Here is an 18,865-nt window from a genome sequence, read left to right as displayed (position 1 = left end):
ATGCACAGATGTGCAGATTTGTGCACACACACCTACTCATGTACACACAAAATGCTTGACCTCTGCTCTAGATCTTCAGGATACACAAAAACAATCAGTGAGGTTAATCCTAATCAGCAGCCATATTTCCTCTTCTCTCTCACTGACTAAATAAAGATCAATAGTACTCCTGGTTGCTTAGTCCCTACCATTCCAACTCCTGCTGTGCTGGCCAACAGAGGTCACATAGGGCAGAGTACGCTTCCAGTGATTTCTGCTCGACTGCTATTCAGCCTGCCAATCGGCCCATCTCCAGTGAATAATGGCTGCTGCTTTTAGAGGTGAATTCAACAGCGGTCCAGGTGACAGATGGGCCCTGTGCCTGCAGACAGCTGCCAGGTGAGAGACACATTTACAACAATAGCCTGGCAGGGGCTGCCTAATTCAAGCAGACAGATGCAGCCCTGCGATAGAGGAAGTCTCCCAGGCTGGAAGCCTCGCAGCTCTGCTCTGAGGCTGAGGGACATATGCTAATGCTAATCCCAATTAAAGCTGAGTCAACGGCAGAAGACAGTGCGTGTTTCCTCCTTCCTCTCTCTTGCTGGGAAAACACCTGAGAACTGAGCCTCCAGAGCATCACAACTGATTTATCTTCATTATGCCAAACAGACCCCCTGCGTGCGTGCGTGCGTGTGTGTGTGTGTGTGTGTGTGTGTGTGTGTGTGTGTGTGTGTGTGTGTGTGTGTGTGTGTGTGTGTGTGTGTGTGTGTGTCTGCACATGCAAGTTTGCAAGTGTGGTGGGGGGTACGGCATATTTTCAAAGTGATCTCCAAGCAACAGACTATGTATGTATGTATGTATGTATGTATGTATGTATGTATGTATGTATATATATATATGTGTGTGTATGTGTGTGTGTGTCTGTGTCTGTGTGTGCAGTTGAAGGGTGGCTGAGTAGATAAGCTGGATCTATACGGATACTTTACTTGTGTCTAATGAAATGTGTGGCGAGGGGCTCACAGAGACAGACGGAGAGGATTACAGGATCTCTGATTGCAAGGCAGACAAACACTTGGTAGGGGAGGGGCTCATCTCAGAGCTACAGATACCTCACTTATACTTCACTCTAGAGAAGAGGAGGAAGAACCACACATCCTTTAATCAGGACAACAACCATTTCCTGTACCTACATCGTCCTCATCATGCTGAGGGCCGGGACACATTCATAATAAGTTCCAGGCTGTGTTTGGTAGGCAGTTGGAGTCACTCAGTTGTACGCATCTGTTGCTTTTACACTTAACAAACGCTGTGAGATTTAGCGACTCACTGCTGTGTTGGAAAACCTGGAACGTGTCCATATCCAGTTCTAGCAGGCCTACCCATGGAGCCCTTTTGGCATTTCTGGTGTTGAAAAATTTCAGTGATAGCAGCACCATATGGGTGGAAGTGTCTCCTCCCATCCCCTGCCCCCGTAAATCAGAGCCTCTTAGTCCCTTGGGTTGAGCCAATCCTGCAAAGTGGGTCTTTAATGGCTCAGCGAGTCCCTACCAGTCTGTCTCCTACCCACACCAAGGCCAGAATTAGTTATTGTGTGTGTCAGGGGAAAGGAGCAAAGGCTTCGAGATAAACATACAGTATACCCATATGTTTTCCTTTGTGAATTTGACTGCTGACAGAGAGCTATCCTCACTTCGTCCACTCTACTAGACAAGCCGTGTCAGAGGCTGTGCAATGCATGATAAGGCCTGCCCATTTGACATATTGAAATATTGTCTATTTTAGCAAGACAAAAAGAAAGAAAGAAAGGTAGATATATACATGGAGAAAGTAAGAGAAAGACTGAGTGAAGAGTGAGTGCTGGCTTGGCAGTGTGCCTAAACCTGCAGCAAACAGGGAGCATGGAGAAAATAAACGAGAAAAAAAAGGACTTACTGGCAAGGGCCTTCTCATAGTTCTTCCCCATGGCAACAAAGTTCCGTAAGCAGGGGTTGAACTGCTCCATGATGGTCTGAAAGAGAAAACAAGAGATAAATGGGAGGTGGAGGTTTCATTTATCAGGAGAGCGGGGTCAAGGGCAGGGAAGGAAGACCTACACCGGGCTTGCTTTATTCATTCAATCTTGCACTTTCTGCCTCTCTTTCTCTCTCTCTGAAATACACAAACCTTCAGCTGCACAAAATCTCGCACAGAGCAAACCAGCCATCGACAGAATCTTTGGACACATAAAATGGTTGTCTTGAATGTTAATGAGGGCAGGTATGGATGAAGGCTTCCTCCACCCATATCCTGCCCTCTTATGGTGAGAAATAGTCCAGGTGGGCCGAGGCGGGAGAGGCCGGGGTTGATGGTGGCGGAGGAGTATGAGAGATACTCGTGGACTAAGAAGTGACTGTGAAATTTGCATGGAAAGGGATGCATGTAGTCCCCTTAGATCATTAGATGATGGACACAAAGGCTCATTATGACTGCTAGGGAACAGAGCATTGTAGATTCTCCAGATCAATATTATATATGATGCTGCTGGCCATAATTCTTCAGCATCTAGACTTAGACTCCCTGCTATAACATTATATATCTTTATATAATGCAAGTATTTTATAATGATAAACAATCTAATTTTAACAACAAACGGCGCAGATTTTTTTGTCATGGCAGCAGCAATATGCTGCGTAACTGTACAGATACAGTATGATAGTACACTGCGGGCAGAGTCGGTGTGAATGCAGAGAATGCATGATGCCTGACATCTCCCACCATCATTGTTTCCTCTGCCTCTCCTTCTTCCTCCAGAGCTGCTCCAGGGCTTCCTCCAATTAGCCGGTCCCGAGTCAGCTAGTCAGGAACAGCCAGGGGACAGAGAGACAACCACAACACTGCTGCAGCAGCAGTCCCTACACAAGCCATCAATACTGCAGGAGAACACTTAATAATCTACTTCTCGCCTGGATCCACAATGTGGCAGAATAATATGGCATGGTGCCACAAGTGTCAACCTGAAACAACCTCGGCAGCTCATCCTGAAAATCATATGCCTCTTATCTTCAGTCAGACCTCAGCATTTTTGCTTTTGCCTTCAACTTTCTGTCTGTCTATTGTTTTTAATGAGAGCTAAAATTTGGATATGACGGTATGTGTGTATGTGTGTGTGTGTGTGTGTGTGTCCATCCTGTCAGGAGTCGAAGTTCAAGTGGCTTGAGTGCAGCAGAACCCACCTACAGTAATGCCTGTGAGTCAGACATAAACCACAGATACTTTCATTACCAACAGTAACTATTTTACTACGCCTCTCTGTGAATGTGCTTGCATCTAAAGCCAGTGCAGCAAAATTGGACTGGATTACAAAAATAGGGATAGTCATCACCAAATCCAGCTGTAAAAGATGAAGCCTGACTTATTGTATATAGGTTTTAATTAAATGTGTTCACTTGTGCTGATCATAAGGTCTGTTAAAACAAGGATGATATACCTATTAGTACGGATTGTTTCTAGGGCAGCAATAACAATTCTTTTTAGTATTTATTCATATCTCAATTAAATTGATTAATTGTTCTGTCTATAAAGTCTTAGATATTCAGTTTAGTATTATATACACACACAACAAAAAAGCATTAAATATTTACATTTGTGTAAACATGTATGTACATTTGCAAATTACTTTTATCAACTATTGTTGCAGCTCTAATTGTTTCCATAGTTTGCTGCATTTCGGAAGCACACTAACCTGTGAAAATTGTGTATAAAATATTTTATCACTGCCTTAAATTCTGTTAGTTGTGGCAAAAAATGTAAATGAGAAACAAGAGTAAGCAAAAAGAGGCTGAACTCAGAAAGAAAAAAAAAAACAGAGCATATTAATGCTGCTGAGACTCTTGAATTCAAAGCTGATTGTTTTTTACAGAGGGCATCGTATCAGCTTATTGTTTTACTTAAACTCATTTCAAAGCTACAATGAAGAGACGGCGGAATGAGCATTATACACTGCTCTCATAGCAATGTGTTTAAATCAGCTCTCTTTATTTACCATCTGGCTCTGTTAGTCTAATATACTAGAAGAATAGGAGCATAATTGGGGAGAATCCCATCTTCAAACACACAGCGCTCTCATAAAACGGTTCTATCCCTGCTCTCTCTGCCTCTGGGAAGATCCCTCAGGACCTTGCTAAGGAAATGTTTATACGTAAATGTTTCTTTGATCTGCCTCATTCTGATCTATAGTGCATGCTGTTACATGAATGTGTGCAAATCACACACACACTAATGCATCAGTGTACTCGTGCACACACCTACATTAATACAAGGCTTTATAATAAAGAGTGGTGGTGTTTCAAACTGGTGGGTGGATTACATAAAGCAAAGCCCTGTGCAGCATCATTACGGCACAGTCTCCCACTGAGGAGGCCAAAGGTAGCTGACACAGGTCTGGACACACACACACACACACACACACACAATTAAGAATTAGATGATTAGCCATGGATATTACTTTTATATAAGAGACATCAATTGCAGCGACATGCAGCTAAGGGGAAGTGAAAAAGAAAAAAAGAGAGGTAGTTTCTTTCTTCATCTCTTCCCATTGCTAAATTTGTCATCCCAGTTCTCTTGTACTACATTGTTACCCTAAATGTGGCAGCTAATTGGGAAATGGGGCCAGTAGGCACTTGAAGTTGTGCGACATGAAGAGAGGAAGAGAGCGAGATCAAGCAAAAAGTGATTGAGTAGAAAATTGTGAGCATGGAATATCAAATCAGTTTGACACCAATTTGTGCTGCGTGATGAGACAGAAGTATATGGAGAACTCAGGAACATAAAGGCTGCAGATAAAAGAAAAAAGCAGGATTAAAATGAAGTTCTGCTTTCTCGGCATGGAAGTAGCAAACAAGGTCAGTGCGTATAATAATAATAATAATAATAATAATAAAAAATTGAATTTGTATAGCGCTTTTCATTGACTCAAAGTATAAAACAGACTATCGATTCAACTATTGGGATATCGCTCTCTGCTCATTCTGTTCTGTCACACAAACGCAGTAATGACATGCAAAGGGTAATTTTAAAGTTACACCAGCTGATTAGAACCAGGGTGAAATCACACGCAATCAGAAGCCAGGATGCCATCATCATCATCATCATCTGTTCCTTCACGCCTTCCCCAAGCTCCTTCCTCCTCATTCCCTCTTCTACACGGCAACCAGCCGTGGGCCTGAAAATGCCCAAGATCAGATGAGGACTGTAGCCACCAATTACTGTATTTGTGAGAACTGTAGGGGCACGTCATGTAGTGACAGGCTGCAAAGGCAGCCGAGCCTAATAATGCAATCACGGAGGAATGTAAAGAAAAGAGGATAATGTGCGGATGGACTACAGGATGACAACCGTAGAGTTAGTCTGTTCTTTCCTAATAAGGAGCAGTGAGAGTTTATGATGGGTCTCAATCAGCTGGATGACAGCTGAGACCTTAAGCATAAACTAATTACTGTGCCAAGAGAAAATAGTCAGGTTGCTGTGAAATCTCCTGTCTGGTTGACTCAACTGGAACAAGGACAGAGCAGGAAGAGACACGTCAGGATCTGGGTGCATAACCACCTCGGCTAAGTTGTTTCCTGGGGAGAAACCCTGTGTTGCCAATGCTAACAGGCTAAAGTATGCTTGGACATAATGTCTAAAAGAGAAAACTGCTAATTGTGCCTTATCATGTTTTGATATCATTATGTGAAGCTAATGGATAAAGCTAGCATCTAGCTAGCATTTAGTGAAATAACGACAGCAAGCCAGGGTAAAAGCTAGGTAAACACTTTTCTATTTTTTGTCCATTTCACACTTGTGAACTTGAACTTTGCAAAATATGCAAAAGTGCACAAAAACATTAACTACAATTAAATACAGTTAAAATCAATGCCACTTAGGTTTGCTTCGGGGGAAGCTGTGGGTATGGATGTTATTGCAAATATATTGCTCTGTATCTGCTGCACTGTGTAGGTCAGTCAATTTCAAAATTCTTGGCAAAAAATATGCCTCAGACAGATCCCTTAGACTGGCTAGCATACTCCATACAAATACTTGTCTGTGGTTGGGGTCTTAACCCACATCTCAAACATACTTTGGTTGCCGTCATTGTATTTAGATCAGCCGGTCAAAAAATACATCATGCTGCCTTTAGGAGCATGCCGGAAATATCAGAATTAGAAAATGTAAATGTAGGAACAATATCAGCAAGGAAACTACATAACAGGGACAGTTAGTTTTCTGTAATTTGTATCTAAATGTGGCATTAAAAGGTAAGAGAGCATAGGAAAGCTCTCAGCAACTGCTTGTAGAAGTTATTCATTATATATTGAACTATTAATTAAATGTATCACTGCATATATAGTGTGCGATAAACTTTGTATGTTTTTTAAACTTTTAGGTTTACCGAAAAATCAGACATGTGGAGAATGTGAGGGGATTTTGTCCAGAGCCAGTCTGGATCAAACTTTACAGTTGTTTATTTTTGTCATCCTCACGAGTGAGTTCTTTTGGTACCAAAGCTGGTCATAGCTCATCATGAATTGTTCACATTTTTAAACTATTCCCCCTGAATGAGAATGTCAGACTTGTATGCAGTATTGGAAAGACAAGAGCCACTTGTAAGAGGTTGCATTCCACACAAATCTTATTACAATTCGCCAGAAGAATGCCAATTTAATTTAAAGTTCATGCTAAAACATAAACTCAAAGTCAATGTTTGGACTTCTCACATTTCTTCATAAGGCATCGTGGCAAACTTTTGTTAAACCTTAGATTTAGATCAACAACAGTTCCCTGCAATACAGTGGCATTTTCATGAGTTATCGAGGGGACCACACAGCAGGGGATGTAGAGTACAACAAGTCTAATCACTGCAGAACTAACTGTACTAGTAAAGGGAACACCGCTAACTTCTTACAGCATTACAGTTAAAAAGACAGGTTAGAAAACGTTCTAAAGTACACACATCCATACAGAAAAACACACACAGTCACATGTTAATTTCAGATTCACTTTGAGTAGATGCCAAGAAGAAGTTTGCCCTTCTTGCATACCTAAAGCCTTACTAATACTGCAGTAGGCACAGCATGTGCTTTCAGTAGAAGCCAGGGCAAACATCAAATCCAAGAATACCACGTGAATATGTGTCCTTTCTTGTATTAAGAGCAAACCTCTCAACATTGAGAGCTGAGAGAAGACTCTGTACAGTTTGAGAACATCTCTCATGTTCTTTTGTTATAGAAGTGCACAGAGTATACGCACAACAGCAGTCATGTCCATCACGGACGGGGATCCAAAGATGTTCTTTTAAATTCTGTATGCGTCAGGAAATTCTTTATTGATGCAGCAAACACGGCCAGGTTCAGCACTTGCTTTTACGTTAACAATAATAATGTTGCTTACATCATGCAAATAACTAAATAAAATGGGTAATGCTTACATGTCAGATTGATAGGACCTTCAAGTTTTTTTTTTGTTTTTTTTAAATTTTGCAGTGTATTTGAAAACAACACCCAATGGTGTTATCCTAGTTTTCTGTTGGGATTGGGGGGGGGGGGGGGGGTTCTGAGGGTCAGAGAATGTGAGATGAGAGAAAATGAGAAGCTGGCCTCCTGTGAGCTCTTTGCCCACCTCAAGCACACAATTATTTAGTTTTTACAGCTAACTTAAATTAGTTGCAGGGATCCACTTATGGATTATAGCCACAGAAGTCACATTGTGAAACACATGATCCAGCAGAATCTTGAAGATTTTTTTTTTTTTTTTATTTGGTTTTGTTTTGGCATTTTGCAGTTATTGTTTATTAGATATTAATGTCTTTCTACATGTATAAAAAGGAAATGTACAATGGATGAAAAAACATTGCAATAAAGTATTTAAAAAAAAAGTGTATATCATCTTTGCATCAAGTAATTGTGTTATTTTGCACCTTCTGTAATTATGATGTTTTTGCAAATGTGAACATAAATGTAACGGTAGGAGATTCTGTTTATCCAATTATGGTTCAACGTTACTCATGTCACTAACCAAGGAAACTCAACATCAACACTTCAACATCTTGAATCAGATCTTACTAACATGTGTCCCCTGACAGGTCGCAGCTCTTTCCTTTCTCTGCCATGCAAACACGCCATGCTATCGGGACTGCTTGGCATGTGAAAGCTACAAAGTACAGTAGAGGACAAATGTACATGCTTATTATTTCTAATAATTGTTTCATTAACTTGCAGTGCAGAAGGCAAATATCAGCTTTTCAGCTTTTTTCTCAAAGGCGACAATACATGAAAAACAAGGCATGCCACGTCATGTGGAAGTGAACTGCTTAGTCACGTTGCCTCCCACCTTGGAAAAAAAAAATATTCCTTCACTTTGGTGAATGTTAGTTTACCATCAGGTACATTATAAAGAGCCTTTTTCCAAGGATTTGGCACCATTTTGTCAGATTCAGATCAGACATGAGGCTTCATGACCGCAGAGTCGTCTACAAGGGGTCTCAGGTGGCGGAGGAAAAACAAAGTCACCTCTCATACAGGTTATTTGTCCTGGCTCCACCGTCGAACTGCAGTGTCTCCTGCTGCCTTTGCACAACAAATCATTTGCTCGCCAGAGACCAACTATTTACTGTTTGTTTGCTTTGTCATCTGCAGTCAGTGTGACCCCCACACCCCCACCCCTCATTTACATTTTTTGCCTCAACTAACAGAATTTACGGTGGTGATAACATATTTTATACACAATATTCACAGGTTAGTGTGTTTCCGAAATGCAGCAAACTATGCAGACAATTAGAGCTGCAACAATAGTTGATCAAGATAAAAGTAATCGGCAACAATTTTGATAATTGATTAATCGTGTTAGCAGGTTTTCAGGCAAAAATGCTAAACATTTGCTGGTTTCAGCTTCACAAATGTAAATATTTAATGCATTTTTGTTGTGTATATAATACTAAACTGAATATCTACGACTTCATAGACAAAACAATTAATCAATTTAATTGAGAAAATTAATTGAGATATGAATAAATACTAAAATGAATTGTTATTGCTGCCCTAGAAACAATCCGTGCTAATAGGTATATCATCCTTGTTTTAACAAACCTTATGATCAGCACAAGTGAACACATTTAATTAAAACCTATATACAATAAGTCAGGCTTCATCTTTTACAGCTGGATTTGGTGATGACTATCCCTATTTTTGTAATCCAGTCCAATTTTGCTGCACTGGCTTTAGATGCAAGCACATTCACAGAGAGACGTAGTAAAATAGTTACTGTTGGTAATGAAAGTATCTGTGGTTTATGTCTGACTCACAGGCATTACTGTAGGTGGGTTCTGCTGCACTCAAGCCACTTGAACTTCGACTCCTGACAGGACACACACGCACACATGCATGCACGCACACACTTCGGTTACCACAGCAACCGAGACCCAGACTTATTTGCTAGCTTTAGTTCTTTGACCAGCAATACACCCATTCATTTTGTTCTAATCAATTGGGAAAGACTCAGCTCAAAAGCAGGAAGGTAATAAACCACAGATATTGTTGTTTGTCTAGATGACCATCAAACGAAAGAAAACAACACATTGCGCAATGACGAACTTTTTTCAGTATGGGTTACTACACTGGTTAGATGAAGAGGAAATCAGCAAATTCACATTTTGCATGTCAGCTTTGAAGCTTTTAGGGAGGGTGTTTATGCAATAAGGATGTATTGTGTGAGGGTTCCCCTGCTGACCTCCTCCTTGTAACATTCTGATTTGAACACAGCCCTAAATAAAGTCATCTAGTGCTTAACAAACTCAAAACACATGTACATCTCCTACAAGTGTCCCACAGTGCACATCTTTTTGAATGTGACATGGAGGTGGCACTATTTTTTCACTGTCTGTCTTTTATTTCATGCTGATGCATCTCAGAGAGCTTTGTACAGGGGATAGGCCTATAGGAGGGGTAAATGCATTTGAATAAATAAGCTGAAAGTACAGTTAAATGCCATAACAGTGACTGTGTCTGTTGCATTAGTCACTTTACATCCCAATGGCAAAGTTTCACTGTGTTTAAATGTCCCCACCAAAAGGAACATTTAAACCATGTGGGTATGCAAGACGAATTCCCTACTTTCTGTACAATAGTATGACTGGTCTGGGTCTCAGAAAAACACTGGTTGCCTAGCTTAGCCTAGTGGGTGTAACACTAGCCACAGGCATGTTAACTGTAGCCCATGACCCATAAATGTAAGGCCATTGTCCACTGCCACAGTACTAACTGAAAGTCTTTGCTTCTGTGTGTCTCTTTCAGTCCATGTAATTACAGCTTCACCCTCCACAGTAATTAGGAACTAGTTCAACAAGGATGTGAACGTCTCCTCTATTTTTCCTTCTCTCTTCCACCCCCACAATAAAGCATTTTAAGGCTTTCTATACAGCAAAGACATTTCCTATGTATGTTTTTGTAACAGATAAGTAATATTACGATAGCCATGTCAACAAGGTGACTTCAAAATCAACCTTTTCTGTCAATTCGGCCATGAAGCTTCTTTGCAGTACTGCAATACAGTGTATCCTCGGATTTAGCACTGAGCATCTCCAGTCTCTGTCCTTGAAAAAGCAGTGGTGAGTAAAAGAAAAGAGAGAATGTCTCTAAACCATCCGCCCCCAGACGTGCAGAGAAGGTGGGTGTGTGGAGCAATAGTCCTCTCTCTGCATCGCAGTCAAAGGCACAGGGAACAAATCTGCTGTTCCACAGGCAATGAATGTTATAATATTCTCTGCAGTGCATAATGCAATCTTGTCAAGGCCCCTGGCACCAGCAGGCATAAACTTGTTGAAACACTATATTCTGGAGGCAGATGTTCAGGAGCTGAAGTCATTTTAAACTCCATTAAATTGCATATTATAAGTCAAGTGGCATCTGATGTGATATACTGTACTGCTAGAAGAACAAAGGTAAATTAAGTGATGGATAGCGTCATCATTCAGGCGACTTCTTCATGCAAGACCACACGGCACTGTTTTTACATGACAGGGCTGGTTTACACTGGACCCCTTATGGGCGTTTTATGAAGCACTTTTTATCAATTACAACAGGTTCAAGATCTCCCATTTATCTCCATCTGAAACACAATCCATCGCTTTTCCTCCCTCTCACTCGCCTTCTCCAGCCCTTCACCAACTGCAACTGTCTTTTTTAGCACAAATATGACAGAAACACATAAGAATAATGGCACGTTGTTGCTAAGAGACCACCTGTTCAGATCTCCCACATGAGATTGTGGTGAAACTGTGGTCCTCTTACCATTATCAGAATATCATTCATTCAAGTGTAGTGAATGTCACGACAATATTGCAACTGGGAAAGAAACCTATTACATAACAGGATGTCTTTTAGGACAGAAAAACTGCATTTCAGATCAGGGTTTACTGCAGCGGTATCACACTCATAACACAATGAAGATCCTTTAACCAGAGAGTATTGAGTATCGCGCTTGATCCGGTTTACGTCAAACAACAAATGTCCCTTCCTCATAACTGCCTTTTGTGAAAATGGCATCTGCTGTTTTCCAGGCTGTGTTGACAATTAGGGAGTGGTGCTGCATGGGAAAATGAGTGTTGTCCTGAGGGCTGGTAGAGACAAGACACACCCTTCTCTTCCCTTACCTGCCAGGGTGTGTTCAAAATATGTGCCCCATGTATCGAGCAAAGAAAACACAACACTTCCTATGACAAAGCCTCTGAATAATACATTACTAGTTATATTGTGCTAAAAGGGTGTGCTCAACTGCGTCACTTCCATACAACCTTTCACAACCTTTAGGATAACACTGTGGAAATCATGATAGCTGTTAAAAAGGTTTCATTATTGACTGATGTTACACACAGTCCTATTCTTCTTCAGCATCTAGTCTGATTAATCTGTTTGTTCACTTCAGTGTGCCCTCCCCTCCCCCTGACCCCACCCCCAAAGCCAGGTCAGCACTCAGGCTTCATCCACCGACAATTTAAGAGGCTTGACCCGGGGCACCACCTCTTTCAGACACCGAGCAACAAGGCCAGCTGGTGGAGATGACTGCGGTGCACACACATCTTAAGTATCTGTCTCACTCAGTCAGCGCGGGAATGACTAGATGCCACGTCTTTAACTTCCCATCTATGTGAGAGAGGAGAATGGAAGTGAGTCACCGAGGATCACACTGAGATTGCTGGGTTTTACAGGGTTGACTCCCATGTTGATTAAGAATGAGATAAAGTCATGCAAAAAACTAAGGAGTGCCTCTGGCCTTTACCAAAAGAGCAATACTTGCAGTGAGATGCTGAATCTCCAGTCTCGCCCTCACTGTGCTTAAAGTCCCAGCCCTGTTAAACACACACACTCAACTGGGCTAACATGAGTCACAGCGGTGCAGTTACCCCCCTCTCCTCCCCTGCGATTACTCAGTATCTGCCCAGCTGCTTTGTTGCAATGACTTTGCAGCCGCCGTATGTTTTTAAATCTCCTCTTCCTCGGGAGAGGCCTGCATGCATACAAAGCAGACAAACAAAATTACTGTCTACAGAGGCTTTCAAATATGTATCGTACGTGGAGAGAAATGGGAAGGGTTATAGTGGACAGCCAGTGTTGTGGAAGTCCCATTTGTTCCATGACTGTCTCCATTTTTAATTATCAGTGCAAACAATTAGCAATTGCATTATAAAACAGTACAAAGCTACAAAAGGTCAAAGGTATAACTGTGAACATTTATTTTTCAACATTTAGGCCTAGTCTTACACTATGTTAAGAAATATCCAATCATTATGCCCTGCTGCTGTCTGTGCCACTAATAATTACGAGATGAACTCAGGTACACTACCAGTGTACTTAAAGATTTTTGATACATTTTGCATCTTTTCAACAACTTGCATAAGTACTTTTTAATTAAATTTGAATACTTATGCAACAAGCCTTGCAGCTCCCAAAGTTGACAGTCTGCACTTTAATCTGAGACGTGTCATTTTGCATCCGAACTAATAGCAACAGATTTCAGTGATAACATATGCCGATTACCACCTACCCCTTTAACAAAACAGCAACATTTTAAATTAAACCAAGTGGGGATTTGAGGGTATAGACAGCTAAAAACATGGAGTATACTGTGACTGATGCATCTTCATCACGGAGATGTGGTGGGAGTCAAATTGAACCCATCTCTTTAAATATTAAAGCACACTAAATAAACCTGCTTTTAAACTGCAAGGTTGCTGAAGAAAGGAGTGCCAAATAAGCAGTGACTAGGTTATAGATGACACTCTCTGCGACCTCCTAGCTTTTGCCATGAGATCAGATCCCCAGTGTGGAAGAAGGACTCTGTCTCACCACTCTGCAACCCATCAGCGTTTCTGGCTGTCAGGACTCTGACGGGTGCTTTCATCCCAGAGAAAGAGCCCCACTGCTGGGCTTGTGCTTGAATGAGCAATACCATCTACTGTATGAAGGGACCTTTCCCCCTCCAAAGGTTCGGGATCTAGACACCTACAATGTGTCTATGTTGATTAACCCACATTAGTGGGTGTAAACACTTGGACAAACCCAGACAGAGCATGGCGTACAATTCACAGTGAAAAGGATACACTGTGGGTTGTGTGACCAATTCAGGACAGAAATAGCCACCTGAAACATTTGCTTCCCTTGTTGGCTCTAAAAGAAGCACCAGTCAGTCAGTACTCTCTGCTCATCTGACCTCCTTTCTGATAGATTTTATATTATTCCCTGTAGGAGAATGAGCAGCTATCCTCTACCAATTCTTGGTCTTCTATTAGGGGTACTACAGCTGGCTTAGGGCGCAGGGGCAGTAAATAAAAGGCACACTATGCAAGATATGTACCTTAATATAACAGCTTCGAAGTCATTTCCATGGTAAACAAACTCGTAGTATGGTGAATCATCCCGATAGCAACGCAGGGGGGGGGGACGCCGCTGGCCAAACCAGTAATGCAGGTTTGGGAGATGGCGCCCCGCCAAAATCTACAGAGGGCTCTGTATGTACGTGCATGAGAACTGGTGTAATAACGGGACAATTATAAATAAACACTGTTCCCTGACCTCGAGTACATGTCTGTAAGATGCCGCCCTTTTTTTCTACCGAGAGAGCTAACAGTAGTGATCATACCGGCTGTGTATATTACGTCGTCAACGTAAACACTGCGCTCTCTCTCCTGCTGAACACCATAAACGAACAGCAGCGGGCCCACCCTGACGGTGGTCACATAATCGCAGGAGACTTTAATAAGGCCAACTTGAAGACTGTACTCCCGACATTTTATCAACATGTCAAGTAAACTTGTTTGCGTTCCACATTGTATGTTGTTGCGCTTGCTTGTTGTATTTCAGTTTTTACGAAGTTGTTGATTCATCCATTGTTGATAATAAGACCAGTCCTACAGGGGGGAGGGGATCAGGCCGTGAGTGCAGAGCATAGACAGTATATAAACTGGACCAACTGATCCCGTTGCTCTGGACGGAGACCAGTGAAGGATATTAGAAGCACTTTTCTGGTGAGCGCTGAGCGTTACTGCGCAGACTCCAACTGAGAGAGATGACGTAAATGTGACGTGAGCAACGTGTCTGAAGGTTGGAAGTCTTCTGGTAGCCAAGACGTTACCAAGAGAAATCTCAATCATTCCCAATCTTGCAGAGACGGAGATCGTAGGTATATGTTAGGAGATAACATAGGCACAGGCTAATTATTGCTAACTAAAATGCTAGTTAACATTAGTAATTAAACTTAAACAGCTAATGTAAGTTGAAACTGCCTGCGAGCTTCTCCTGTACTATACAGTAATTCCTAAACTAAGTCGCTTGGTTATGACACAATTGTTAGCCTATTTTACAAAAACGTCAGCTACGGAGCCATAACGTGAGGTACAAGGTAATGGAGCCTTTTATACATTGTCGTGTTTCTTTAGAAATAAACAATGGACAAATAAAGTCTTGACTTCGGGTCACATTGACCCGTTTTCAATTTTTGTTTTATATCAGAAAATATGGGATGTAGAAATAAGCGCTGAAAATGTGTAGAAGAAAAATTTAACAATTTAAAACGTTGGAAAAAGCAAAAACAAACTGTGAAAAAAGGGTAGACAACACAAGGGTTAAACGCTTCAGATGTAAAGTTATTCGCTGTCAAAGTGATGTCAAAATGAATGGCAGTTAATGGAATGCTAACGGCGAGTGCTTGTTAGCATCAAAATGGCGCCATAGGATCTACGGGTTGCTGACAGACGCTTACCCCCTTGGTGCAGAGACGGCTCTGCGTGAGTGGCATTTACGACAGTAACGTTAAATACAAGTACTGCACAGTGACTCTAGGGGTAGCTGTTTGACCAAAAATTTAAACTGTATAGTATACCTTTAAGGGTAATTGTGTGTAAACAATGACTAGGAATACATGGAAAGACACCTCCCTAAGTATCAGTGAGCTCTAATTATCACAAGACACAGGTTTGGAGCCCTCATAACATGAAGTTTTGTTAACATTCCTTTAGTAGGTGCCTGCAACTCTGAAACAAAGATACTGGACTAAGTTTGTTGAACGCATTACATATTGCTGAAATGATTTGTCGAATGGATTAGCTGTTCCACAAACAGTTAATCAGCAACAACTTTCATATTCAACGTGTGAGTCATGTATCAAGTATTGTTAGTTAATAAATGACAAATCCCCACATTAGAGCAACACTGCAAAACTTTTAATTTTATTGCAATTTGGCACCCCTATAGTTTTAGAGTGTAATTCATTCATACACCGCTGTCGTATATTTTGGGTGGTTCCCAAGTCTCTTATTTTATATCTCCTCGCCTGAACCTGGAAGTCGTTCTGGTTCGTGAAGGCCGTCACACAGCTCTTATTCCTGCCCCGAGGAGCGAGGATCAAGAAGGGATCTCTGAGGAGCTATGAGCGAGGATACACAAGAGCAGCCTTCCCGGAAGCCATGCAACTGGAAGCCGTTGCCAACTCCTCCCAAACAGCTGATGAATTCACATGACACTTCAGAGAAAAGGATGGCTCATCCCTCTAAAAACACATTTCCTCGTTTCCTCTCTCCTTGCATGATTTCCTGGCGTCTCTCCCATGCTTCCTAGGTAGGACGGACTAAGACGCGAGGAACGGAAGCTTAAGGACCTGAGATGTAACCATAGACAGCTGTAGCGTTACATGTGCATTTGTTATGATTAAATTACTTATGATCAAAAACTAGCCTGTCCATAACTTTGTATGTTGTGCTGAAAAAATATATTCTTGGGCCTTCACGTTGGGTCCCTATTTCGGCAGGCAGTCGTTTTTCTGCACAACACCTGTTCCAGTTCTGGCATTCATTTCTCCCTGGCCCTCCCAGCGGTCCAAAGCTCCAGTGCTAGCGGTGTAAACACCACTCAGCTGGTGCTCCGAGCTCAGCAAGGCTAGCTGAGCTAACTAGCTGACAGCAGCTATCCAAGTTTTTATGGATCCCACTGCAGTTCTAGGCAAGACCCGCCCTACGGAGCAGCCCAATTGGTTGAGGTTAGGCACTGCCCTTGAGTAGTTTAGGTTAGGATAGCCGATTGGTCAGGGGATATGACCTGAACAAATCAGGTTCCGTTACAGTTAGCAGCAGTTAGCGTTTAGCATTAACGTTACTTGAGCAACAAGTTAAGCTTTCTGTCCATCAGGAAATTCTGTAACCGTCGAGTCGAGGCAGAGCAGCCGGAGGACATCAAAAGCAAAACCAGAAAACATTTTCTACATAAGATCAAGTTTCACCAAAATCAGTGGTAGTACCGTAAAGCGGTACAGCACTTCTCTCGGGTGATCGGGATCATACCGATCATACCCGCCCAACAAAGTTACATAGTGCGACAACATTAGGGATAGGATGATATGCTTTTGTCCCGATTCAATTCTTTCACGATATATAGGTGACGATTCTATTTGTATTGCGATTTTCATTTATTGTGATTTCAGAAATATTGCGATTTGATTGTATCGAGTATTGTGGTTTTCCTTTCCTTCTTTAACAAAAAACAAAGTTGAAAGACTAATTACACTTCTAGAGAAAATATCATGCGACACTTCTTAAAACTAATTGTTTTCTAAGAAGAATGCACATCACGTCAGTCAGCCTGACATTTATTTCACTTGTAAAGAAGTCCATAACATGTATTTTTTGCATTTTCTGCTGTCGGTCTGTTTTGCTGTAAACGGATATGATGTAGTCGCCGTCAGCGGTACCGTATAAAAAGAAACATTTAGGTGAATCATTGGTAATAAAATAAATAAAAAATATCGATTCTAGGGAAAATAATACATTTTTAAAAATCATCACCAAAAAAATATCGATACATATGAATTTTGATTATTTTTTCCAGCCCTAAACAACATGCAGTTGTTCGGGGCGTGCAGTGGAAATGACAGAGGCATTCTTTCTCCATATTACAAGTCAGATCAAAATTATTTTTAAGGTGTTATTTTATGGTTAAAAAGTTACATAATGTTGCTTTAACACAGTAGCTGCATCCCCCCCCCTGGGGATCAATAAAGTATAAATTATTATTATTATTATTATTATTATTATTATTATTATTATTATTATTGAATGCATTTTGGGTTTGGTCTGCTGGTTGGAATAATTGAAGACATCATTTTGGGATCTGAGAAATTGTGATATACATTTTGTTTTACCGTTTTCTGCCATTTCATAGATAAAATGATAAAAAATAATCCTGGCTGCAGCACCCCAATTCATCCTATTCTTTCTTTACTGAGAATCTTTTTTTGCTCCCAGTACTGAGGCTTAGTTCACGCAGGTTTTTAGGCAGAACAGGTTTGAATGTTCAACTCTGAGGCAAATGTTTACTTGTTGCAACAGATAAGCCCAACCTTCTTCGCCCGTAAAACACTGACTTCTGGAATGCAATATGTCCCCATTTCGGCATTAAAACTAGGCTATAAAAATCCACTGGTATCTTAGCAATAGCCTACACTACTATCAGAGCAGGGTTTTAGGAATACAATAGGCCTACATGTAGGAAAAGACTGAGTGAGTGAGTGACTTTGATTTTGTAAGCACGGGGGCAACTTTAGCTGAGAGGTGTTGCCTAGCTACTACTACTTATCAAACCTGGAGTCGAGCAGTACTATGTGGAGGTGGAAGAAAACAATTTCGGTCAACTAAGCTAATTTAAAAAAAAAAAAAAAAAAAAAAAAAATCAACAAGATGAGCGACTGCGCCTCTCCCTAAAGAGATTATCGACGAATAAAACGCAGGCTCTGAATGCGTCTTGGGCAATAAACAAGTCTGATTAATGGTGGAACACAGCCGAAATCATATTATCATATGCACCTCAAAACTTTATTCATTAGTTACACCTTACCTTATAGACATTTTCCGTCAAACGGTGAACCTCGTCGGTGCGAGACATCGTGAAGTCTTCAGCCAGGACCATAAACGGTTTTTTCCTTCAAACGTGTATCCGCGTAAAATGGGGGAACGGGTAAATACACGAGTTAGATCAAACAAAAGGCGAGGCAACGCGCCAGCGAGAGTGAAACGATACAGCGCTCCCGAAACCCCACTCCAACTAAACACACCTTCCCTCTCCACAGCTGACAGCCCGCTGCTGCCTTCACTGACTCCTCGACAGCTTAGTTTTTTTCGCAGTCTCACATGCGCATTAGAAGCGTTCAGAAATAAAGTCAGAAATACAATGAAACAACAAAAAGGACACTTTAACGTGTAACATGTCATATAAAATATCATATACTTATAACTAAAAAAACACGGTCCACAAGTGACAGGAGATATTCAGGAATAGGCTATACTAATTTATTGCTAGCTTATTAATTAAAACTTATTATTAAAACTAAA

General features: G+C 41.2%; 1 protein-coding gene across 4 annotated transcripts in view; it reads right to left on the bottom strand.

Moving 5' to 3' along the window:
- The window catches only part of baiap2a (BAR/IMD domain containing adaptor protein 2a), a 58,805-nt gene extending 40,178 nt beyond the window's left edge, over positions 1-18,627 (bottom strand). For all 4 annotated transcript variants that reach the window (XM_031312836.2, XM_031312834.2, XM_035997019.1 and 1 more), the window contains exons 1-2: positions 18,372-18,627; positions 1,912-1,987 (exon numbers count right to left, since the gene is read on the bottom strand). In XM_031312836.2, coding sequence (XP_031168696.1) covers positions 1,912-1,987; positions 18,372-18,443 — 148 coding nt within the window. In that variant the 5' untranslated portion in view covers positions 18,444-18,627. The remainder of the gene's footprint in view (positions 1-1,911; positions 1,988-18,371) is intronic.
- Positions 18,628-18,865: the final 238 nt, after the last annotated feature.

This window comes from Sander lucioperca, chromosome 21 (genome assembly GCF_008315115.2).
Source record: "Sander lucioperca isolate FBNREF2018 chromosome 21, SLUC_FBN_1.2, whole genome shotgun sequence".
Taxonomy (NCBI): domain Eukaryota; kingdom Metazoa; phylum Chordata; class Actinopteri; order Perciformes; family Percidae; genus Sander; species Sander lucioperca.
Note: the sequence above shows the minus strand (reverse complement) of the source record. Positions and strands in the feature narration are given on the sequence as shown.